The 25,430-nt window shown below is 38.4% G+C and overlaps 4 protein-coding genes across 6 annotated transcripts; 2 read left to right on the top strand and 2 right to left on the bottom strand.

The window, feature by feature from the left end:
• Positions 1–1,841: 1,841 nt before the first annotated feature.
• On the bottom strand, positions 1,842–14,102 carry LOC131315087 (putative indole-3-acetic acid-amido synthetase GH3.9). 2 transcript variants are annotated; one of them, XM_058344149.1, is made up of 6 exons: positions 14,044–14,102; positions 12,610–12,698; positions 4,297–4,398; positions 3,741–3,984; positions 2,815–3,400; positions 1,842–2,525 (listed from the first exon to the last, which is right to left on the bottom strand). In XM_058344149.1, exons 3-6 carry the CDS (start codon positions 4,365–4,367, stop codon positions 1,957–1,959), a joined length of 1,470 nt encoding a protein of 489 aa, XP_058200132.1. In that variant the 5' UTR covers positions 4,368–4,398; positions 12,610–12,698; positions 14,044–14,102; the 3' UTR covers positions 1,842–1,956. The 2 variants fall into 2 exon arrangements, with proteins under 2 accessions (XP_058200132.1, XP_058200131.1); XM_058344148.1 differs by lacking the exons at positions 12,610–12,698; positions 14,044–14,102 and adding an exon at positions 4,534–5,074.
• On the bottom strand, positions 2,315–14,223 carry LOC131315096 (small ribosomal subunit protein eS21z-like). 2 transcript variants are annotated; one of them, XM_058344164.1, is made up of 5 exons: positions 14,044–14,122; positions 12,816–12,882; positions 12,566–12,698; positions 10,709–10,781; positions 2,315–2,443 (listed from the first exon to the last, which is right to left on the bottom strand). In XM_058344164.1, exons 2-4 carry the CDS (start codon positions 12,833–12,835, stop codon positions 10,716–10,718), a joined length of 219 nt encoding a protein of 72 aa, XP_058200147.1. In that variant the 5' UTR covers positions 12,836–12,882; positions 14,044–14,122; the 3' UTR covers positions 2,315–2,443; positions 10,709–10,715. The 2 variants fall into 2 exon arrangements, with proteins under 2 accessions (XP_058200147.1, XP_058200146.1); XM_058344163.1 differs by lacking the exon at positions 2,315–2,443 and having other exon boundaries at positions 10,424–10,781; positions 14,044–14,223.
• Positions 14,224–19,818: 5,595 nt separating this feature from the next.
• Positions 19,819–20,532, top strand: LOC131315094 (rapid alkalinization factor-like). Its single transcript, XM_058344161.1, has one exon. It carries the CDS (start codon positions 20,006–20,008, stop codon positions 20,396–20,398), a length of 393 nt encoding a protein of 130 aa, XP_058200144.1. The 5' UTR covers positions 19,819–20,005; the 3' UTR covers positions 20,399–20,532.
• A 3,793-nt stretch (positions 20,533–24,325) lies between these two features.
• On the top strand, positions 24,326–24,929 carry LOC131315095 (rapid alkalinization factor-like). Its single transcript, XM_058344162.1, has one exon. It carries the CDS (start codon positions 24,392–24,394, stop codon positions 24,767–24,769), a length of 378 nt encoding a protein of 125 aa, XP_058200145.1. The 5' UTR covers positions 24,326–24,391; the 3' UTR covers positions 24,770–24,929.
• The last annotated feature ends 501 nt before the right edge of the window (positions 24,930–25,430 follow it).

Here is a 25,430-nt window from a genome sequence, read left to right as displayed (position 1 = left end):
CCAACTAATTCAATTCTGAGAACCAATTCCATTGTACATTAGCAGACTCAATTAAAGTATTTTAAACTAGGTCAAGAAAGGAATTGATAGCACCTGGGTGAGAACATCAACCTGGATCTAAGACTTTCTGAGGTTCCTAATTGCCATATGACTACTCCACCAATCCCTTGCGGGTTAAGTGTTGTACTGCTTTAATTGACTTTGTTTTTTCTCTCTTTCTAGGTCTAGTGGGTATGAATTAGCTAGGTGAATAGCGCGCGGCACTCTTTAAAGTATCTATGTAGTAGTCAACATAAAGGGATCAGGAGCATAATAAGGATATGGTAGATGAATTGATCATGATCCAACCAAAATCCCTTGCTTGTGGAAAATCTGACCTTGTTGCGGGACATGATATGACTAGTGCTGTACATGCACCAATCCAAATCAGTACACGATGATGTTGTTGGTGTTTTGTATGGAGAGCTGCTACACACACAGTAGATCTGTGCACAGATTGTGCACAGATTTTGTTGTGAGGCCCACCATGGGTCCCACACAAATCATCCGAGCCGTTTATTAAATGTAAAATATTTTTCCAAAGGTCTCCGTAAAAAGTAAGCTCAATCCGATACCTATAGGTGTTTCATCCAACCATCTAACTTTTCATTCAGATTTTCGGATAATGAAAAGTTATATAGTTGGATCGAGCACCTATAGGTATCGGATTGAGCTTATTTTTTCTAGGGGCCTTTGAAAAAATGTTTTACAGTTAATAAACGGCTCGGATGATTTGTGTGGGACCCGTGGTGGACCCCACAACAAGATCTGTGCACAATCTATGCACAGATTACTGTGTGTGTAGACTTTCTGTTTTGTATGCATGATGTGTTGCAATTAATAATCCCATCACTTCATAGTACATATATATGTATATGTATGTATATATGATCAGTCACCACTTTTACAAGGGAGAAAATTGCATGCGCATGTTGGCCGGCCGGGCACGCTGATGATGATGCGGACAAGTACTACGTACTGTCGGGTAAATCCACTTTATCGTCAACTATTACTTATGAGCGCAAACCAATGTTTCAAATCCTGCGCACATCACGTGATGCCCCAACTCAACGTCCTCCAAAATATCATTGCTAGGGCGTTGAAGGGCATTAAGGATATCACGTTGCGATTCTTCAAGAGTACCCTATGATTTTATCAAGGCATACTTTTGGAATCGACCGTGACACAAAAACAAAGTAAATTAATTGCCCGGAGAATTCCATTAGATTAGATATAAATGTTCATATAATGTACTTACAAGTATGGTGTAGGTATATACACCAGATGTCATGTAGAATCATAGATTGGGTCTCCAATGTAGCTGTAGCAGGAGGGCTGCAAACGAGCCTAGTCAAGCTTTGTTGTTTTCGAGCTCGGCTCTGCTGTAAACTAGTCGAGCCTTTAACGAGTGAGCTTGATATATTTATTTATTAAATGAGTCTCTATAAATGAGCCGAGCCCACTTTTTCGAGCCAAGTTTTGGAGTGTTAAGTTTGACTCGTTTACTAAACCAGCCCAAAGCTTGAACTTGGCTTAATTACTAAACGAGTGGAGCCGAACCCTAACGAGCCAAGCCTTGAGCTACTCGCGAGTAGCTCGATTCATTTGCAGCCCGGCCCATAGAGATGAGCACTGCACGTATCCTTTCGTTCCATAAATCCATTCCATTATGCAGATAACAGTCACTTAGAATTACTAATGAAGTGTTCATAACATGGAAACTGATTTCCATCTTAGAGTTATTTTAACCAACAAGTTTTAATGTTCATGCACTTTTTCGAGAGCATTTTCCAAAAAAAAAATTGAAACCAAATAACAGAATTTATAGTAACTCAAAAGTAGTACAAGATGCAAAACTGGGGAAAAAAAAAACCCAGCACTTGAACTTATTATACCCTACCCAGTATCCCAAACATTTCAAGGCTTCCATGCAGGATCCCTAGGACTGAAAAAACAGCCCTCCACATTAGAGTTAAGCAGCTCCAGGGCAGCATCAGACTTGATGCACCTCGGGGTCTTGTACTGATTAATTGACCCGCCCTGATCAACGCACAAGTCCATCAGCCCATGAAACGTGCCCGGCTTGACCACACGTATCTCCAGCGGCCCCACCGACTTGTCGTGGGCCCTGCAACGCCGGTAAATGTAGTCCAGCTCTTCTTCCACAGCAACGCAACACTCTTGAAGCACCGTAGCATAATCGTTATCTGGAGTACTGGCAAATGGAGCTTTGATCTCCCAAAAGATGACGTAGTGTCCTGGTAAGGACGAGGCGTCGGCATAGCTAGTGTATTCCACTAGTAGGGCATTGTGGGGTTCGAGCAGTTTTTTTGCTTTTGTAATGCTCCTGTGTAGATCTTCCTCATTGGTCTTGTCGGTGTCGATGCTGAGTACGACGTTTCTCCTGCAGATGAATCGGAATTGTGGGGCTTTGTTGTGGAATCCAGTCACTTGGAGGACGTCACCGATGCGATATCGGTACAATCCTAATATCAGCCACGAAAAACAAAACCATCAGTTACGTGAGTGGATGGACCCAAAGGAACGCGCTGCACATTGGAAAATGAGCAGTGCTACTAATACAACTTTAAAATACAACTCCGGATATAATTGTGTCTGAAACCAACTGTGTTCGAAACCGTTCCATACACATGAGTCCACATCCATCAAACACTTACACAGATGCATGTAGACCTTCTGTTGGAAAATATGCAATTTTTTTACCCCGGCCGGGCCATTAACCTATCATGAAAGCAGAAAAGTATGAGCGCCTACCGGCAAATGTGGTAACCACCAGCTCATAGTAACAGCCAAGCCTAACGTCCACCAAGTCGACAAGCTTATCCTTGGGCACCTGATCGTCTTCTTCATCCACCTCCATCGGTGTAAATTTCCCATTATCACCCAATGGTAAGAACTCGAAATAACCCATATTTGGTAAAAGGGTAAATGCCACATCCGCAGGGTCACATAAGGGTTTCAAATTCACTCCAAAATAACACTCGGATGAAGCATACATTGGACACACCAAGGGTAACTTCGCATCACTATAGTACTCGAGGGACGGGATGTACTGTGCCATGGACCCCGTGACCACTGCCTCGATGTACTTGGCCCTAGGCCAAAGGTGGCACACTATCCCTTTCCATGACGGCCGGCCGCAAATGCGCTCGATCTCACTTGCAAGATGTGGGTTCGGCGACAAAAGTAGGGCCGACATGGCCGATCGACAAGCAGGGTCTGTGATTGTAGTGTCCAGATGACCGGTTCGGATGTCGTTGCACATGTTGGCCCAATTACACTCGAGGAAGGAGATGGCACGAAGAAAAGCCGAGGCGAAGACTGCTCCAAGGCGCAAGACCTGCTCCAAGAGTACTTAAGAAATGAATATTCAAACAGGACAACAAAAGATTTCTGCATCCCAAATCCTCATCTTTCTGCTTTAGAAATTTCAAGAGACAGACCAATAAGAGGACAATAATTTTGGACACACTCATGTAATCTATGTGTAATCTTGCACACAAAAAAAAAACAAAAACAAATCCCTCTCTTGAGAGGGGCAGGGCTACATGGTGCCCTAGGATCCTAATCATCGTTCAATCATGTGGGATCCATGACTACAACGTGTATGGATCTCACGTGATTGTATGGTGGTTAAGTGTCTCTATCGTCATTCATTTCATAAATTTTGTATACAAAACCTGGTGGCGGTGGATAAGACCGGCTAGCAGCTGGCAATACATGCTTTGGTTGCTGTCAATGCACAAGATGGCCTGATTAGGGCTGGTGAAGTTGTTGTAAGGGTCTGGCGATCGGCACCTGAAGTGTTTGCTCTTGTAGTAGCTTGTGAGCACCGCTCTAGCGGGTAAGCCACTAGGTGTTGACATTTCTGCCTTCACAAAGTAGAGATACATAGCCTTTCCCTCATCAAGCCCGGGGACATACCTGAAATTAAGATTGAATCAAAAGGATTCCTGTGTAGACTGATGATCATGGAGGCTTTTTTGGTTCTCTTATTTCGTATCAAAAGATAATTCCTCGATTTTGTGATTATATATGACATCAAAATGTCATCGTCATAACATTATGGTATAGTAAATTCAATTGATAAATTGATGGTGAAGTATTGAAGTTTGTGGCTAGCTATTTTTAGATAGGTACTACGATTCGGATCCTAGTACCGCATGGTAAATTTGGATATAGCCATATCTAGGATGGGTTATCGATCGAAAAATAGAGTGGAATGAGACATGTAACTGGTTAATAATGGGCATGATGAGGTTATAAAGAAATGTTCGACGGTCCAGATCTTCAGCAATTGATGGCATCAACTTAGGCTCTCCAGCAGAAGTGCCAGAACTGCAAATGCAGAAACACACCCAAAGTTTAATGAGAAACCCAGACAGGAAAAAAAAGATTGAGCTACTTTAGCTCTTGCTCATAAAGATATTAAGAGCAGTTTAGCCAATGCAAAGTAAAGAGGGAGAGAAAGACCTGCATAACATCTCGGTTATGGGGTGACCGGTAATGAGGGAAGAGTCTTCGCCATTGGCGATCCTTTGGATATAGGGTCGGATACGATTATACATTATAACCGGTACGCACCGCTTAAATTCTCCGACATCTTTTGATCCCTTGGTCATGTACTTGTTCAAATACTCAGTCTCTCCATTTCTTTCTAAGATCCCTCTCAAAATTCTCTCTTGAACTTCGCCAGGCTTCATTGTTAGCTTCTCAAGCTCGGTTAACGCTTCCTCGCCTTTGTATTCTAGTTTCTTTCCGTCCATTATACTACCAGAACAAAAGTTTGGAAAGAAAGATTAACTAGTAAATAAGGTAGAGTTGACAGTTCTACTGCTAAAAAGTAAACAGTAGAACTACTTCTCGTTCAATAGTTTAAGAACCCAAAGGGCAAATATATAGATGTGGAATTCTGGCTATCTGAAAAGTTATCGAAAACGTCTTCTTTTTCTGCATGATTGATACCCTAATTGAGACAATATGGTTGGTAACATCCGTGTTGAGGCCCGCACTAACTTTTCTTGATTTGGGAAATGGCGTATGATGCACGACCATGAAAATGGAGTAATTTATATATATGTTACTAGTGCCTGATTAGTTTAGTTTCTATCGAAAATATGTTTTTGTGTTAACTGATCCTCTCCCCCATGACTAGGTCGAAGGCGAGTCATTCAAGTTGAGACTAGAGAATTCACGAAAGAAAATGTCACAGCTTGTTCTTCCAAGGCACTTACTTTAGATCTTTCTATAACTTGATACACATGTACGTTAGGGTGAAATGACATATCATCGGATGTTTTCTCCATGGTTGGCACTCGGGGCGGATCTAGTAAGGGATTTGGTATAGTTTCAATATAACCCCTAGTTTTCTACTTCTTTTAGTTATCTCCTTACAAATAATATTATTATTCATCCTAAATGTGTCTAAGTTTCCTAATAATCTTCAAAAATTACACTTTCATGTGTATAATATCATAGTTTTTGGGCTCGTGTTTTTTGGAATTTTTTTGCAAAAAAAGTGTGCTAGAATTTTCTATGCATAGTGAAAAATGTTTTTTAAGTTTGGTATTATTTGGTTGTTCTCTATCTGTGAGAATATTTTCCAAGATTGTGATTGAAAAGTGCCACCTACGTCAAATCTTTTGCATCCGCCACTGGTTGGCATATGTTTTTAGCATGTTTATAATACAGTATTTTGATTGAAGTTAAGTGGAGACCATGTTATATCCCATCGGGTATTATATCTTCGACAAGATGAATTTAGTATCTGGTTCGAAACCATTGAAATTTGTCCTCAAGCCTCAAGCAATAGGTCTTTCCTCTTTTCTTTTCTCCGAAACAAAAAGGCAAAAAAATAAAATAAAAAGATCTTGAGAAAAGTTGAGTAAATCCCATTTCTTTCTTTGGGGTATCAATCTCACCCTTTTTGTTTGTGATAAAATAGATATGTGACGCGGAAATCATAACAGAAAAAAACCAACTCATTCCTCCTGAAAGCAACCCTAGTGGTTCACAAGCTTTGCTAATTGAAAAGAAAAAAGAAAAAAACAAAACTTTTCAAGCAGGAGGCATCAAAAAGCCATTTCAAAGAGGCACCTAAATGTTGAAAGTTGAAACAGAGCATCAAGAGATCAATTCAAATTCCCCATTGAAGTTAAAGTTGTACAATCAATTCTAAAAAGGATTTTTGGATTAGATAGATGAAGGAGAGATCTAGGTAGCTAGGGCTTGTGGACACCATAGGAACATAATTCAAGATGTTCAAATAGTACAATGTATGTCCACTGCCGTCCTTTTATCCGCAACAGTATTGTTATAGACGCATAAAAACGTCACAAAAAAGATGTTTCGAATCCATAAGAGCACTCCGTTCATCTACAATCCGGTGAGAAACACGCAATGAATGATTCATCGTGCTGGAGTGTGGAGCCCACCAAAGTAATTTAGTGGTATCAACACAATATATTGCATTTTTTTTACACCCGGGCAATCAATTTGTGTTACTATAAGCCTCTACAAATGATTTTCATGCACATCATTCAATGAGGTTTGTATCCTTCAACTACGCAGAATAACAGCGTCCCTGGAAGTTCTTTCATTGTAAATCAAAACAATAACTGCTATTGTGACTCGTAGGTTTGAAAATGTCATTGCCACATCATTCTGAACAAAGTCTTCATGTTGGAGTGCAGAGCCTATTAGACTAATGTAATGCTATCAATACAACATATAGCATAGGGCGATCAATTTGCCTAACCATGAGCCTATAAGTGATATTATGCACATGATTCAACGAGTTTTGTGTCTTTCAACCACGCAGAATGATAATATCCTATTGTTGTTCTTTGGTCTGTCGTTTTCGTACCAAAAATATAATTTATAAAACCAAGGAATTAACTAGTATTCCGAAGAACAGTGGTTAAGTCCAGGATCGTCCGCAGGGAGTAAAAAGCTGAGTTGCAGTAGTTTCAATTAATTTCTAATTTAATTCAGAAAGTAAAAAGAAGTTGGATTTGGATTTGGATTTGATTAAACTAAAAATAAACTAGAAAGCGATTAAAGGAGTTGTAAACTGATAAGAGAATGGACTAAGATTTTTGATTCAGTCTCCCCTTGTAACATAATTGTTTCGAAACCTAGGGTTCATATTCAACATTAAACCAGACCACCGTAGGGTAGCAATTCCTATCGATAATCCCCAAAAATATAATCAAGATTCGTACTCCGTATAGACTATCTCAACACGGCACGGATTGTCTCATTGAATTTAACAACTGCACGACCCATCTCACGTTGTATAGTCTATCTTAAAGCCTTTCTCGAAACAGTAAAAACCATTGTGTGACAATATTTAATATCACGAATATAAATACGGTGCGAAGATTGAAAGAATTAAAACATTCATTGAAACTATGAAACATCCAAGTCATACAATCAAAAGTTGAATATAAAATCCTAAAAATCTAACTACGCTACTTAGAGAGACCTCCTCATCACCCTAGTCAAGGGGTTTAGCTACTCATGGAGTAAAAATAAATAAGCATGCAAGAATAAAGTTCCATTGGTATAGTCTATATAGTTGCCGCTTCACCGAGAATTGTATTTTTCCAGCCTCAAGTCTTTCCAGAAATTACAATTAATGGGCCCACCTTTTCCAAACTCCCCCATTTTGTTACAAATCTTGGCAAATATATGGCCCAATTCCCAGCCACAAATCACATGCAGAGACTATATAACTTTATGCTTCAAATTTCCATAAGGTAGCCAGGAATTTGATTGGGTACTTCTCGTTATCCAATATAATTTGGTCGTCTCTGGATCAATTGGATAGGCATCGGCTTTGTGTTAAATATGATTTTGTGCTTTTAGCTCCAAATGTTAATCATCGGCTCCGAGAATCCTGAAACGCAATTAACAAGTATGAAATCCCAAGTAGCGTACTAAATGGACATAACAAGCCTAAATTAGGGGACGTAAATAGACATATTTACGCACCTATCACATGTCCAATAAAAACACTCACTATTGTAACCCATAAGTACGAAACTACCACTGTCGCATCATTCTAAACGAACTTTTTTTTATATAAAAATGGTGCTTGTGAATTGTAATCTATCCGTGTCATTAGCTACTAGTTTAACTACTAGTATACCATTCTATGCAGTTGTCGCTCGCCGCATCCGCCTTCCATCATAGATTTCCTTTTTGCAACATGATGCCAAACAGATGAAGTGCCCTCTCTCCTCCTCCTACTACTACCATGGCAATTCTAGCTAGACGACAGTACTAGTGCAGTTTTAACCTTTTTTCTTTCTCTCCCATGGTAAGTTTGTGATAATGGAGGAGAAAGCAAAATCCCCATGGGCTCTCTGTTTTCCATGACTGGGTGGAGCACACCTCACTTAGCAAATCATAGTGCCTCCCCACCATCCAATACCTCCTTGGACGTATTCTACGTACCACATTTTTGTGATCACTCTTTTTCAAGCATATATAAGTGTCTGTATTGTTCATTTCGGATTTCGTGGTCCTTTTCTTGGAGGATACATGTTCTTATCCACAACATGATGACTACTGGAGCAGTTCTTTGTTTTAATTTAGATAAGACACGAGTTTGTAACTATTTGACATTGTGCATAAAATTGACTTTACTATTAGGATCATTCGTGGCGTGAAAAAATGATGTGTGTCGGGTGGAGATGTTTTCGTTTGGTATGAATTATTCGCAACAGGTATGATTAAATCCATGTTCAAAAAGACATGTGATGATGAGTTTAAGTACACTAAGAAAACCACATGTTTTTGTTGCCCTCTTCGGAGGCACTTTATCCTGAAACCAACATACTGGAAGTTAGTATACACAAATTCGTTGCTCTCAGGAGAGTACTTTCACGAAATTTTCTCAAAAATAATTTTCAAAAGTTAAGACATAAACCTAGTGTTTTTGTATGCTGCAGAAAATGAAAACAAAGTAGAAAGGAAACGATAACCAACACGTATTGTGGAGAACAAACTGATGTTGGACATCTAATACCAGAAGCAATTCTAAAGTCACTGATTTTTCCATTAATGAAGAATGTATCGGTACGACGTTACTGTTCGTGGGAGGCAGCATAACGGAGGAGAGGTGAAGAGGAAATGTATCACATGATGAGAAGAAGTATGTATAACCAACTTTAACTTCAGGGTAAGTGGGGATTGCTTTTGATCTTTTAGAATGTGTGGCCGTGCTGAAGACGTGGATATTTCTTCAACAGGCAAAAGATCAATGAACTAAGCAATTGCTAACACTTCTTTCTCCCTCTTTCGCAATGGAGCTGCTGTAACGACCTATCCCAGCTGACTTGCTAACCATTCGCCTAACCATGTCGTTCAAAATGTTAACCTCAAGTTATACAGTAGCTGGTGGGCATTTCCTTATAAACCATTTCATCATTTCCCACTTTTCCGATGTGGGACATGGCTTGTGTGGGGTTCTCACAATATGTTGGTATCAGAGCACAATCCTGGTCTACATGGTGAGAGCCACCTCTAGAATCTGGTGCAAGCACACTGATTGTGTTGTACAGACCGAAGTGCCACACCCTGGCCACCAGGGAAGGTTGTTGGGCCAATGCAACGAGAACGTTGCACAGCCAAGTTGGGGAGATTGTGAGAACCCCACACAAGCCATGTCCCACATCGGAAAAGTGGGAAATGATGAAATGGTTTATAAGAAAACGCCCACCAACTACTGTATAATTTGAGGTTAACCTTTTGAGCCACGTGTTAGGTAAATGGTTAACAAGTCAGCTGGAACGGGTCATTACAGCTGCAACATGCTGTGTTTCTGTACTACTTCCCTCTTAGCTTTCTTGGCACTTCCCAACGTAAATTGAACCCCTTAACTTGTCCTCCGTTAGGATGGGCATAGTCATCTCTTCAGAAAGCCCAATGTTTCTCACCCCATGTTAGTTTAAGCCACACGATGTAAACTTTTTGACCTTGTTTGACAGCTAGAATCCTCCAGTATGGAGATGGATCTTTCAGATCAATCGTCGAACTCGAACTAGACTGAATTCAAGGTTGATATGCCATTTGACAAACTTAGACCTAACATGCCTATGGGATTGAAACCCTTGCAGCAAGATGCGAGTAACACAGCCAGGACCAACAGGAATGTAACCCCAACCCTTGCTCAAATTGACAAGTAGTAAATGTCTTTGTTGCTAGGGATTCTCTAAGAATCTAGTGGCATCACTCACACACGAAAGAAACCTAATGAGCGACACTAACATAACCCAAATGAGTTTTCCAAGTAAGTTCAGGCACATCTGCTTTCGGGCTTCGAATGATCAGATAGAATCCACTAACATTTCAACACTTTTAACTAAATCAATGCAATCCTTCACTGGATGCATTCTTTTCAACAACAAAAGGAGAATCGATCATCTTTCAATACTTATGCTATCAGATATTGAGAAGACACCAGACATTAAAATAAAAAAAAAGTACGCACCATCACAAACATAATCACTTACACCAAATCAAAGATCACTTAATAAAGGCGACAAGCTTGCACCATCACACAAGGACAACACAAAAATTTTCTGCTGACTAAGCAAGAAAGCTTCTAAAATGCAAAAGTCAAACCAAAGTCATCATTTACCCCTCATCTATTGTTGTCGCAGTTCAGCTTTCTTCTTCTGCCACAGACGATCGAGCCCACTGTCAGCATCACCCTGCAGTACAACAAACCAACATGTCAAGCATCAACTTGCCACACATCTACAGCAAGTCCAACGAAACAACATGGGGGCCTTACTTTAAACAGAATGACAATGCATTTAAACATTATTTATGTTTGTCGTCATCAGTTCACGTATCATACAAAACAATGTCGAAAGAGAGTCGGAGAATCCAAGGTAAGAAGTTATAAAACAACTAAAGAAACCCTGATCTGAGATGAAAAGCTGTTCCCAACACACCCAGATATTAGTAAGTAATTGGTGAAAGCCTAATCACATTTTGGAGAAAAAAAATTCAGTTATTTTATTTCAGGCGTTCATGGACATAGTTCACTTTGTTTCCTATTCTTTTCTTTTTCTGTGTTGATGGGAGCAAACTGGGATGGGTACTGTTTTCTCATTGATGGCAATTACCATTATCTCATCAGATATGCTGCATCAGCAAAAACTACACAATCGAGGAAAAGCCACATGAAAAATCGAGAAAGCACCTTAAGAATCACTGCTGTATAAAAAATATGAATATAAATCAACATGATGCAGGTGTCTTCTGAGCTCTTTTGTTACTCAGCTAGAAAAGCGAAAGGGAAGGGTTGCCTGGAGTCCTGGACAAAGAGGGTTGCACCCTTATTTCCTAGGGTATGGTACTAGTACTTGCAATAGTTGCTTTTCATTCAGCCATATGTTTTCTCATTTTAGGAGTACACCAAAATTGACTTTAGAGGCAGTAGGGTTTCTTGGATATCACCTTTGCAGCATGGACACAGATACGGATACAGACACGGACACGGGACACGGCAATTCTAAAAAAAAAATGGGGATACGGACACAGCGGGGGACACGCCACGTGTATAAATAAATAAATAAATATATACATAAATACATATATACATTTTTTTTTTTTTCTTCCATTGTTGATGAAGACATGTCCTATATGAATGTATAAGATTACCATGGTCCAAATAAAGGCATAATTAACATTTAACCCAAATATTTTTGAATAATTTCATATTAACCCCTCAAAATTAAAAATATATATTACATTTTGACCCACAGTCGTGTCCCCGACGTGTCCCCGATCAAAAAATAATAAAAATTATTGGACACGCCACGTGGCGTGTCCAATACGTATTTGGGCGTGTCCCCGTGTCCAATATGTGGACAGTGTGCCCTTTTGCAGTGTCGGTGCTACATGGGATATCACAGAACACGATGCCTTGAACAGAATTCAATGGACAAAGTAGATTCATTGAGCCAACACCAATAGATTGGGACGTAAACCTCTATTTCGTTTGGTTAGGTTTGGAAAGGATATCTTTTTCTCCACATTTTAATAATATTCTTTCCACTGGATATCCTTGGTACAAGTCTATTGCTCTCTTATTTATGTTCATCTCCAATATCAATCCTCAACCCGGTCAATTGTGTGCACCACCAATGTCAATCTCGTTGCAACGGACAATCCACTGTGGACCTGTGACTCTGTCCACTATTGAAACCTAGCTATAAATCCCTTTGTAGTAGCGGGTCAGTCTCTTTTCATTGTGAAAAAAGTGGCCATAAGAACAAAGCATTGTATGATTACTTCAATTTCACAAAATCCAATGCCTTGAGCAAAATTTCGTATCACTGTACAAGTCTACAACTTTTTGCAAAGTGAAGAAAATAACAACTTAGATCTGAAGTCTATACTGTCAATATAGCCTTAGCAGCTTTTTTTTTTGGCAAAGCCAAGAAGGAAAAAACAAATCAAAACTAAAACAAGCAAGAAGAAGAACCTGGGCGCGAACGAAACCACATAGTGCAAAGGTGGTAAATTGACCAGTGTAGATGCCATTTGCATCCAAATGCCCAACATTGATTTGTAAAGATGCATGGTCCTTTGCTGTAATTAATCTATTTGTGGCAGAACTGCCATAGCATGCAAAACAGCTATTAGCATCAACAATTCAAACAGCCAATTCATAATGATTGACCCAAGTAGTTAAATTGTACTAACTGTCACAAAAAAGAGATCACTTCACATACCATGTTTTGTCCCTCTTCATTTTGCATCTTGGCTGCTGGTTTAAAATCCCTCTCAAAGATCCAAAAACTTGTCCAATAAAATCAGCACATACTTAACCATCTCATATATTCCATAATCCATATGAATACTCAACAACAGAAATAATCCCATGCTAGAGTGTTGGAAGGGTGCACCGTGCAACCATGTGAGAGTAAGTTAAAAGGGACAACTTCATCCTTCTGTGTTATGGTTTGACCCAAGTGTACAGATGGGTCAAACAAACAACAAGCGGTAAAGTGATTTCACTCAAATTAAAAACATCCCTCCATCCTCTCACAAAATGAAACAACATTCTTTAAAAGCTTTGATTGCAGACAATAGTGGTCACGTTTACGCACCCTATTTGGATAGCATATGATCTGGCCCGTAACATGACCCAATCACAATGATGTGTTGGACCGATTAAGTGTCATGGTTAGTGCAATGTATAGCATCACATATAAGGAACAAATGTGATGCACAAATGTGGTAACCATAGCATTACTCTTATGCAGATCAACTATTAAGGGTTTGAAAATTTGAGCTCCGATAGATAAGTTGAGAGAAAATAGATTAAGGTAGTTTGGACATATTTACCGTAGACCTAAAGACATAGTAGTCAAGAAGAGTAACATAATAGCAGTGATAATAGGGCTAGGGGGTGAGGAAGACCTAAAATGACTTTGGATGCCGTGATACAAAAAGATTTGGGCATACTAAATCTAAGTAAATAGGTAGCCCTGTACAGAGCTCAATGAAAAAATAGAATTCACGTAGCCGATCCCAATTGATTGGGACACAAGGCTCGGTTTTGATTTGGTTTGGTTTGGTAACCATCTTAACTGAAAAACCACAATCTACTTAATGAGCTATGACTTTCTATTAAAGAACCAATATGGCACAGGATCAGGATGTAAATTACAAGCAAGCAACACTAGAGTTGGAGAATAATGCAACACTTCCACGTATTCAAGCAGCCCTTAACTGTACTCCAGAATGTTCTAAATTCAAGGTAACAAGTGAACTACACCAACTCATCCAAGAGTTATCGAACGATTTGGAGTTAGTTTTTTTTTTTTGATAGGCAGATTTGGAGTTAGTTAATGATTAAGTTAACCCTAGCTTAAGGAACCCTAGTTTACGGAACGAATTGAGGAAATTAGGTCGTGACTGGAATTGAGAGAGAGAGCGCGGGGGGGGGGGGGTTACCTAAGACGGTGGCGGGGTCTCACAAAAGGCGGCGGAAAAAGCGAGATTGTTGCATCTACGCATCTACCCGTGCGATCCATAATTTCTTCTTTTTTTGGGTGTTAGATTAGAGAAACAGAGTTGAGCGACGATACAAAACAATCGTGCACAGGAAACACGTTATCCAATATTTGCGGCCATGGGTAATCATAAGGGGCCAGCTGTAATTTATTACGGTCAAGAGGCATAGAAAACACGAAAAAAATCGTGCATAGTAATCACGCTTTTAATAATATGAGCCAAATGTAATCCATTGCGGCCAACGGTAATTTCTAGCGTCCAAGTGGCGTGTAAAACGCAAGAGATTCATGCACAGTGATCACGCTTTCAATACTATGCGGCCAAAAGTAATTATATGCGATCACGTGTAATTCTTTGCGGCCATGAGGCATGTGTTTTCGTAGGCCGAAAACAGTCAGTTAAGCAGTGCCGTTTCTTTTCTTTTTTTTGGTATAACAGATGAAATTATAGCTAAACTTTTATAATTTTATACATAAATAGTCACTGGGTATTTAACCCCTACAGAGTCATCAGTTAATTATTGAAACAGAAATAAAGGAGATCCAACAAGAGGAACATAATTAGAGATAGGAAAATAATTTTGGCACTCCACTTTTTTATAATAACACTCCAAAACTAAAAAATAAATTTTAAAGCGTCATCGTAAAAAATTGCAGTGCCAAAATTATTTTCCTTAGAGTTAGCATAATCGAAAAGACTTCTTTGCAAGAACATTTGCTCATCGATTTCCTTCTCTTCAAACATGGCGAGTATCACGGGCTCGGCACATCTCCATGAGTCACTTGCAATTACAAATAATAGAGCTGAACGGATGTCTAGTAAACTGGAGGGTGATTTTAGAAGCGATATAGCTTGAGTTGCATCCATTTTAGAAGCGATATAGCTTGATTTTAGAAGGTTTACCGAGCCAGGCTTCTGAAGTCCAAACGGTGTTTAATTTCAGATTATCTAATTTGGCAAAATTAGGACGAGCTCGGAATAGACCCAAATTTGGTGGGCTGACTTATTTTCACACTCCGGTCAATACCCATGAACCTTAGGTTGATGATCAATGGTGTTTTTCGGCCTAATTCCTTCGTTTAGGCCTTCAATTGCGTTATTTTGCCATTTCAGGAAAGATTTGTTTCATTAATAACTCTTGGACCGTAATTCTTTTTAAGTTGATTCTTTTTGGAAAAGTTTTATTTTTCTTTCCCATTTTCAGTTTCAGGAAAAACCCCAAATTCTGGAACTTTTTATTTTTCAAGTTTATTTTTATAGTTTCTAGGGTTTCGGCCTATATAAGAGTTTGTAACTTAGAGTTTATGGAGCTTTTAATCAATAATATTGCAGAGTTTCTCTCTTTCTTCCTTGTGCGCAAGGTTTGCTCGTTGCGACAAGTCGTTTATCTCATTTGGACTAGTACGCTAACTAGCCTCTCATGAATTCCGCTGGGTCACATCTCCACTTCTATATACATCCACTAATATTTCTTTGAAAACCTTGAACCCACTCACCAGTGGCATTCCTAATCAAACCTACTGGTGTAGCAAGCCCAAGAGAACAATTTCGGGCTCCAATCAACGTTCAATTTATACAAGCCCGTTGCAAAACAGTTTTGCACCATTCTGAGATACGGGAAAAAGTCTCTTGTTTCGAAATAGGAGGAGAATCATCACTGTTGATCGAGTTGAAGTAACGTCTATTCTTGTTTGTCCAAAGACACCAACAGAGACAAGGGGGAAAACTACATTTCAATTTCCAAGGATGGCCCGAAGAATGCATGTGTTTACAATTACAATGAAAATGAACCCTCACACTCCACAGTGCCGACCCCGGGATTTGGGTTGCCCTAACCCAACATCATGCTTTGTTGCCCACTTACTATAAAGTCATACAAAAAAAGGAAAAAAATTGAGTACCAAAAAAAAAAGTTACATCGTTTTTTAGCTTGAATTACATCAAGAAAATCAACATTAAAATGTAAATTCTGTTTGTAGTGTTTTATGATCAACACGATCTGATTTAAAGAAAACAAACTTTTTCTAGCATTTTTTGAAACAAATTTTTAATTGAGTCATCGTACTTTACTTATCCAAAAACTCAGGGCCCGTTTCGCTATTTTTTGTTTTTTGGGTTTTATTGTTAATATATGTTAAGAGAATGGCCTGTCTTGAAAAGTATAAGAAGTTAAAAAAGCCCCAAATGTCCAAAAATGTTCTTAGTGGAATTGCCCCTCATTTACAATTGAGATCATTGCCAATCTCTTTAATCTTATATTGCGAAATGGTAGGTCAAAGATAAAAATAAAAACCGTGTTAACTCGCTCTATTTATTTAGCTATGACTTTTTTAAAATCAAATGTAAGAATATATTATTTATAAATTATTGTTGGGAGGGGAAAAAAATGAGGTAGAACAAAAATTATGGATTGGAGGAAAACAAAAAGAGAGAAAAAGAATGGAGGAAAAATAAGAAATGTGCCTGGGAATCAAACCTTAGACCCATGGCATCTTTAACAAACGCAGCAACCATTACAGCAAGCGAATGGTTGTGATATTAGGGGAAACTATTTTTATTTATAATCTAACTCGAAAACTTTTTTTTTTTGGTTGCCCCAGCCCGAGGGTTGCCCAAGACCGAGGGCTTGCGGGACTTACCTCGGGGCCGGCCCTGACTCCATGAAGCTAAGGTTGGTATCGAAAAGGGATTGGTCAACACCAATATCTAACCAGAAATCACGGGCCAAAGGACAGAACCTAAGAGCATGCATGGGCCTCTCAATAGAATCTGGGCAATGAGCACAAAATTGGTTAGGAGTGATATGGCGGATATGAAGAAAATCCTTAGTTGCCAGCCGTGCAGTTTCAGAGAAAAGTTTAGAGAAGCCAATTTAATTAATTAGACTTCTCTTTTTTACAACCACACTCCACTTTTTTAGTTTTTTACGGATGAGTTTATTTTACAAGTGTGCAATTTTTACACATGAAAGGTGAATGCTATAAATTTACTTGTAAGAAGAGAAAAAGTCGCCGATTAAAAAAAAAAGAAAGAAAGAAGAGAAAATGGTGGATGTGAAAATGGTGGATGTGAAAATCAAATGGTGGATGTGAAAATGGTGGATGTGAAAATAATTATGGTTAGTTGGTTTTTAATTGGTTCGGTGGAGTTAAGCAGTAAAATGGGTTGGTTTTTGGTGAATGACTTCTCTAGAAACCTCTCTAAAATTAGCTGGCTGTGCTTGGAAAGTCCCAAAGAGCATTTGTGATGCTTGGAAGAATATGAAGACTCAAGTGTGTAGATTCCTCTCTTATTCCTATTTAAATGAGGCAGTTCATGTGTGGCGAAGGCAGTGAGTGAGCTACGGCAGAGAGCACAAAGCAAGGTATACAGTGTGTGTGAGAGAAAAAATCAGTAAGAATATTGTGTGAGCACGGGAGATAAAAATATCGAGAGCTTGAGAGTTAGAGTAGGGTATTTTATATTTCATTGTACTCCTTCAATATTAGTGGAAGTTATTCTCTCCGTAGACGTACCCGAGTTTGGGGAACCATGTAATCTTGTGTCTCTTTCGTGTGTGTTTGTTTTTCGTTACGCTTCCGTTGTTCGGGAGATCAGGTATTTTTTACCCATCAGTATTCGGTAATACCTTCAGGTTAACTACCTTCAATTGTATAAAAAAAATAAAAAATCTTCTCTTATTTCATTTTTTTATCTCATTGTAGCTAGCCCAATTATAGTATAATTTATGTGATCTCAACTATTATTTCGTGAACCCACAACTTCTCTATTCTTATTCTTAATCTTTCTCAGAATTACTTCGAAAATATGACATCCACTTTGGTTCCAGTTGGTGCGTTCACTTGATCACTTTCAAATCGACCACAATAATAGAAAAAATATAATGCGGTGATTTTATGTATCATGTTCGAGGCTCTAGAGGCCAGAACCTCCGTCCGTCCTATGATTCAGAATATATATCTGGCTAACCTAGCTCCATTTTTATTTTATTTTTTAACTATCTCATTGTAGTCGACCCCAACTCGATTTGGTTTAATTTGCTTACCATATCTCTATTTTAAACTTGTTTATTTCGGTACCTACGTAATTGGAAGTCGGAAACACCGTAATTCAATGCATTAGATATTTAGATATGATCCCCCCCGCCCCCCCCCCGGTAACCTCTCGTTTTGAATTGGTTAATAAGATGAGAGAATACGAGTCGATAGAAGTGAAGGAAAATGGGGAGAACCCAAAAGTAGACAGAGATTGACAGACAGGGAATACTAGTTTGGTTATTATCAATTTTGTCCCTGCAACTTGTGATAAGTGCGGTTTCTGTGTTTTGACTTTGGCCCAGCTTCCACTCATTCGATCTCCTAGCTAGCTAGCTAGTTTATTTCTTTTTCTCCAATTCCAACTCTCCAAACCTACCTACCTAATTCTCTGTCTTTATTTTCCTTGATGGTATGATAAACGCGTGAACCATTTATGCACTTAATTTATGATCACCTTGAGATTGGACTAGTCAATCTTCCACCAATTTATTTATTTTTTATATAAAAAAACATATGAACAGGAATGATATCATTCTCTTAATTGGGTAGGTTTAGAATTGATGGTTTTTCTATGGATCAATGACTCCTGGACCTTGATGCCAGCGAGGAGAGATGCATTTGACCGACCTTGTAGCAACCAAGTAATTTGATTTCTTTATCCATCCACATTAATTACCAAACAAACTCTTTCTTAAAACGGGGCATGGTTATTCTTAAAAAGGGACATGATTTGACAATAAAGAAAAGGAATTAGATCCCCTCGAGGACTTAAAAATCGGACAGCGGTGGAGTGTTAATTCGAGAAATAAAACTCGACAAAAGAATGGCAAGTATGAGCTAAACTGAGTACAATTTAGAAGTTATATAGGAGTAAATTATTTGTCATGCATGTATCAGCTAAAACTTTCTCAACACCAATGAGGCTAGCTAGCTGCATTTGCACTACTAAAGAATTGTTCAAATAATAAGTTTTTTCGCCAATAATAAGATTTTGCGTGATTATATCAATAAAGCTTCGAGGATTATAAGAAGAAGCTTCGTCGAGGATTCCATGGTTTTTTTGGCAGGCTTCTGGTGGGTTAGGTTCTGGATTCTCCTGCTGCTTTATAGTATTAATTATTTACTGTACAATATTTGGTCGAATATTAGGACAACCTAACTGCTGAAAGTTGTTGAGCAAATCGATCCTTGTATTTGGCCTCGTCTTTACCAATATACCCTTCATCGTCCCCTCAAATTACAAACTACCCCGGTCATGTTACCTATTGAGCTAATTAAATATATTTTCGGATCAGCTTGCACGTAACTCGACCACTTTTGGAATTCCAAAGCTAACGACCAGGTAAACTCCCCAATGACCATAAGATTTGAATTTTATGTACAGCTTTTTAATTTTGAATTTCGACTGACATAATTCGAAGATGTTACATTGAAACTTACTGACGAACGACATATGCATGTTCTCCCTTTTATTAACTACTACTACTAATAGATAACGTCTTAATTTCTCTTTAATTTGCCCATTTGCTTTATATATTATTTTGCCTCTAGACTTCTCCATACCAACTATAATAATTACAGTACTATTAAAAAAATGTCAATATTGTTGGTTGATATATCACCGTCATGGATGATTTAAATAAAATATATATTCTTTATACATCTCCACATTGAAATTAGAAAGAAAATGTCCAAAACAGAGTGGCAAAACGGTTGATGCCACCATCATCAATGTCATTTTCTTCACACGACAAATGCTTAAAATAGGCCTTGCTCAGCTCAGCCTTGTCAACAAGAAACACATTTCCATTTCCAAAGCTACAAGAACAAATTAAACAAGCTACGTACCTACGGAGGAGACGACGATGGAAAACTCCTCCTCGGCCTTCCGCGGCCTGCTGACCATACCTTCTTTCCTCGTACTAGTGCTGTCTCTATTAGTCGTCTCGTCAACCGCGGTCAAAGCCACCGGGAACCACCACGAGTGGAGCAGCTGGATTCCCACCAAGCAGGCGGCGGCCTGCAGAGGCTCGATAGGCGAGTGCATGGGCGCAGGCGCCGGTGGAGGAGAGTTCGAGATGGACTCGGAGAGCAACAGGCGGATACTAGCAACCGACAATTACATCAGCTACGGCGCGCTGCAGAGCAATACGGTGCCGTGCTCGGTTAGGGGTGCGTCCTATTACAATTGCCAAACAGGGGCCCAGGCTAACCCTTACTCTCGCGGCTGCAGTGCCATTACTCAATGCCGGAGTTAGTTAAAATTGATTTCTCGTTATTTGTTTCCTTTCCTGTTCCGTTATTATTTGTACTCCAATAATACAACACATGATTTTGTTATAATCATGGATGAGCGATACAGTGGACTATACAAGAATATAACTGTTAATCATTTTGAGCGAAATGTCAGTTATACCATTTCCTTTCTCGATGATATCCTTTTGTTCTTACGAATTGTTGATTCGGAGGCGGATTTATCGGGAAAAAAATTCTACTTATATTACACATTAACATAATACATCCCAAGCTAATATACAAGTTTTTGATAACTCAGATATCCGAGCCCGTTAGTATAGAAGTTCGACCAACTTCTTTGATGCATGCCAATTGCCTTTGCGTAAGGCAATTCATTGTAAATGAGAAATAAGCTTCAAGAAACTTTATGGACAGGACTTTATAAAATTATATTTCAGTTGAGATTATATAGTATCAATCGGCCAAAAAATATATTAGGAAGTTGTGCATTATTTTGCCAAATGTATAATGCATGCATGATGCATCCAAAATTAGCTTAAACAGTCATTGTTTAATTAATTTGAAGGGTGTTACTCTGTAATATATTGGCTTTATTATTATTATTATTATTATTATTATTATTATTATTATTTTGACGAGAGTGGTCAGAACGGAAGTTCAAATAAGCCTTTTTGCTAAGTGGCAAGAATGGATTATTATTAATTTATTAGATTAATAATTAACCCCGGTCCAATAGATCAAAGTTATACGAAGCTTCATTGAGGATTCCACACCATAATAATTTGTAAAACCCGGCCCATATCCTTCGCACTAATTTCTGCAAAGAGTATATATATTAGTATATTTTATTTTATATTGCGTGTGATAGAAAAGGGGGAAAAATAATTAATGTAATTTTAGTTGTCTACTATCCAGACAAGGGTCAAGGAGTACTGGTTTTCTATGAGGATAGAATTAGTAAGTAACAAGAGAATAAGTTAAAATAAATTTTGGACTACATTTGGAGATAAATGGAGATGAGGCACGTGGATGCTAGTATTTTATAACAACGCAGGTATATCTTCACATGAAGATATGTTAGTAAGACCCATAGTTGTGAGACAACTTCAGCAACTGTCCGGGACAATTGGAGATGATCCACTCCCATTTTCAAACGGTATTGGGAAAGGAAAATACTCAGGTCGACAAGGACAAATATTCTTAGGAGAAATAAAGGATATTTTCAGTGAGGGAATGGGTCGTTACAATAGTTGACATTGTCTTCGATCGTGTGGCTAGGGTTTCCTAATTAATCTCCTTGCAACTATATATATAGTCTATATATAATAGAATCTTCAATAGTTTGAGCTTTATTTTTTCCAGCGGAAGTTATACTATATTTTTTAACTTGTTCCAATATTAATACTTTATTTGGTTCAGTTTAACCTTATTTGATTACAATAGTATGTTTACAAAAAAAAAATATATTACTTGACAAAGTAACTCCAATGATATCGAAGTAATTTTTAACCCGAACCCACCACGGTTGTTAGATTATTTGAATAGTTTCATAAAGATCTTTTGAACGATAAATTTTTTAGTGCTGTTAGAACTTGTGGCTCATACATGAGAGGTACCGAGAAGTTCTACAATAAGAGCTAGTTGCAAGCGTAGTGGAGTAGAGCGAGCGCAGCGAAGCGCAATGAAGCGGAATGGAACGGAGCGTGGTACGGTGTTATAAGGGTAGGGATAGAGGAGGTATAATATTCTCTATTGTAAAACCCTATGTACTGTGATCATCAATAAGGAAGACTGCTCTTTCGCTCCCGTGGACGTATTCGGTTTTGGAGAACCACGTATATTGCTGTGTTGATTACTTTACTGTTTAATACTCATGAAAATCATGAGTGTGTGTTTCAATCCTAACAAATGCCGAGTGGGTATATCCCACGTGGTGCCCACTCGGCACTCCCGAGCCATTTGATGCACTTTTGGACGGCTCAGATTAAAACATTTTCTCTCCTCTCACCCCTCCTCTTTCTCTCTCTCCAAATCCGAGGCTGTCCAAAATCAAAATGGACGGTCCGGATGCACCAAGCGGACACCACATGATACCCGCTTGGCACGGAAAAATTTCTCCTTTTGAACAACAAAGATTGCAACACACGAAGTTGATGTGACAATTAATGACTACCATTTCTTGTGTAAAATTTGACTTAAGAAATCAATTTTTTCTATTTGAGAAATGGTCAAGCATTAAAAGTCAATGTATGAGGTCTTGCATGTGCAAAATAATAGTACTACCAATTTTGTTTTGCTATCTAAAAAGTGGGTGAACATTACTTACCTCCTCATCGATCGGTTATTCTCACAAAGTACATTATCGCATGTTGCTTGTCTATTTGTCTTTAATCAATGCTACTTAATGGAGTAGTTTCTTATGTAAAGTAAAATAAAATAGTACGAAGTAGATGTTTACTTGGAGAAGAAGCAAAATAGGGAATACCAATAGGGAATTCATATTTTCTCCCAAACGTTTTTCATCTTAAATCATGAATATATTGTTTCCATTATAGTTGCTTCTTTTTTTTCAAATATATAGATGAACCAAAAAGAGTTTTATAATTAATATCCAGCAAACTTGTACATAAATACATAAAATGTTCAGAATTAAACAAAACAAAAGTACGAAAAACATGCATTGTTGAAGTTGTATCATATTGAAGTTGTGCCCTACGTTGTTTCAGAGAGTAGAAATCATTTACTATCGAATCTGAAATATTTCTGAGTCAATATCAATTCTCTTTCAAAGTAGAAAATCGATCATAGAATGAAGTGGGCTAAAATTATACATATACATTTTTTTGAAATACGTAAATAATCATATATAGAATGAAGTGGGCTGCAATTTAATGGGCTAAGTAAACTTATACATATGCATTTTTTAATTTTTTGAAGTTCACCTGGGCTACAGCCCACCCCGCTTTGGACTGTAGTTCCGCCCTTAGGTGGCTCGGATGAGTATTCTTGTTTATATCGCTTTATATTTTCTTTTCTTTTCTTTTCTTTTCTTTAAACAAACCGTTGAAACCGACTCCCTTGTAGACATCTTTTTCCACTTAATTACGAAAGTACTTGGTCATGCTTTTCACTTGGGTGTAACCGGTTCAGCTAATTACAGATTATGCGTAGTGTAAAATAACAACTCCAGAATGCCAGCATACCATTTTTTATTCGCAACACCTTGTTCTTTTGGCTTGACTCCCTAATATTTTTGCAAATTAATTTACATGCTTGTTTTTTTTTTTCCTTTGGAATTTCAGCCGACATAAACTCCACATCATGTCACATGTACCTAAAAGTGTATGTACATCTGTTCCCGTGCAATGTCAGTCACGTGATTGCACAAAAGATTATTGTGCAATCCTGCGATTGATGATGCACGGGATCAAAAGTGCGGGCACTCCATAAGCTCCATGGCAATCCTATATAGCTGGCGTGACGAATTTATAAACAACGTAATAGTATGCTTCTTTGAAGTTTGAAGAAGCAATCTCAATATAATAATCTCAGAAAAAGGCCTGTAAATATCAACCAATTAATAAAGGATTTTCTTTATCTCTTCGTTACCCATTTGATTAGACTGTTTCATCTCAATTGATTCATCAAGCGAATAAAATGTCGTCATTGGTTGATTTTTTCCTGTTTTGTGACATGTGCACAAGAAAGGCAACAACTGAAGAAGGCAAATTTCTAGCCAACAGAGCATCTAAACTGGGCGGAATACAACCTATTTGAAATAAAAAATTTCCCTACTTAGACAGCTAGATGCAAGCGGAGTGGCAATGTGTTTGATACCATTGATCAAATCAATTTCATTTTCTTTGAACTATTAAAAAAAACAGCTCAAAGATATAGCCTGCCGGCCTTGTTAGAAAAATGGTATGTAGTAGTCTAGTAGAATGTTTCATAGCAATAAAGAACATTGAGAAGAGAGGCTGAAGAAGAAACCAACTATGGCAAAGTACTCCTCCGCCTTCCGCCGCATGTTGATCATGTCTTCTTTCCTTGTGCTGTCTCCAATCGTCCTGTCAACCGTCGTTGAAGCCACCGGGAACCACCACAAATGGAAGTGGATTCCCGCGGGACAGGGCGAATGCAGAGGCACGATCGGGGAGTGCATGGGCGCAGCCGGCGATCAAGGAGAGTTCGACATGGACTCGGAGAGCAACAGGCGCATATTAACGACTACCAAGTACATCAGCTACGGTGTGCTGGAGAGGGATTTCGTGCCGTGCTCGATTAAGGGTACGTCCTATTACAACTGCGTACTCGGGGGCCAGGCTAACCCATACACTCGCGGTTGCAGTGCCATTACCCAATGCCGGAGCTAAAAGACGACTCTTCAATATTCATCCCGCTTTTGGATTTTCGATGTTTCTCCGCGTTTCTTGTTCTCTTGCTTTGTGTACAATAGTATATGACAAATGATTTTGTTGTTCCCAAATAATGATTGATAACATATCAATAGTACGAAAGATTTCTTCCTTGAAAGCAAACTCGATCGATCAATGGAGAAGCTCTTTTCTTGTTTGTGGATCTCCCCCTGCCTTACCAGGCGAAGAAAAATTTCTTCGGTGGTAAGACAGTTTTACGAGTTTGTGATGACACGTAACTTAAAAGAACCTTAAATTCATTTTTCATCCAAATATTTGCATCCTTTTTTAAAAAAAAATTGATCTTTATCTTTATTTTCTCTGCGAACCCCGTTCCTATAATCCTATGGTGCAATGAATTCTTGCATCTTTACTTGATGAGATTTTTCCTCCTGAACAAGTTGCAGGAACTACTTGTAATTAATCCTTCATCACCTGTGACAGGATGAATATTCGTGTCCAAAAATTCATCTCCTCATTCATTCATTTAACACCCTATCATAATCACTTATGAAAAAAAAAAAAAAAAAAGACCATCCTTTCGTAATCCATATGTGTCTCTTAAATTAATCTCCTCTATATGGTATATAAGAACTAAAACGCAAAATTGTTGTAGCAG

Source organism: Rhododendron vialii, chromosome 13a (assembly GCF_030253575.1).
Source record: "Rhododendron vialii isolate Sample 1 chromosome 13a, ASM3025357v1".
Taxonomy (NCBI): Eukaryota; Viridiplantae; Streptophyta; class Magnoliopsida; order Ericales; family Ericaceae; genus Rhododendron; species Rhododendron vialii.
This window is presented reverse-complemented; position numbering and strand designations above follow the sequence as displayed.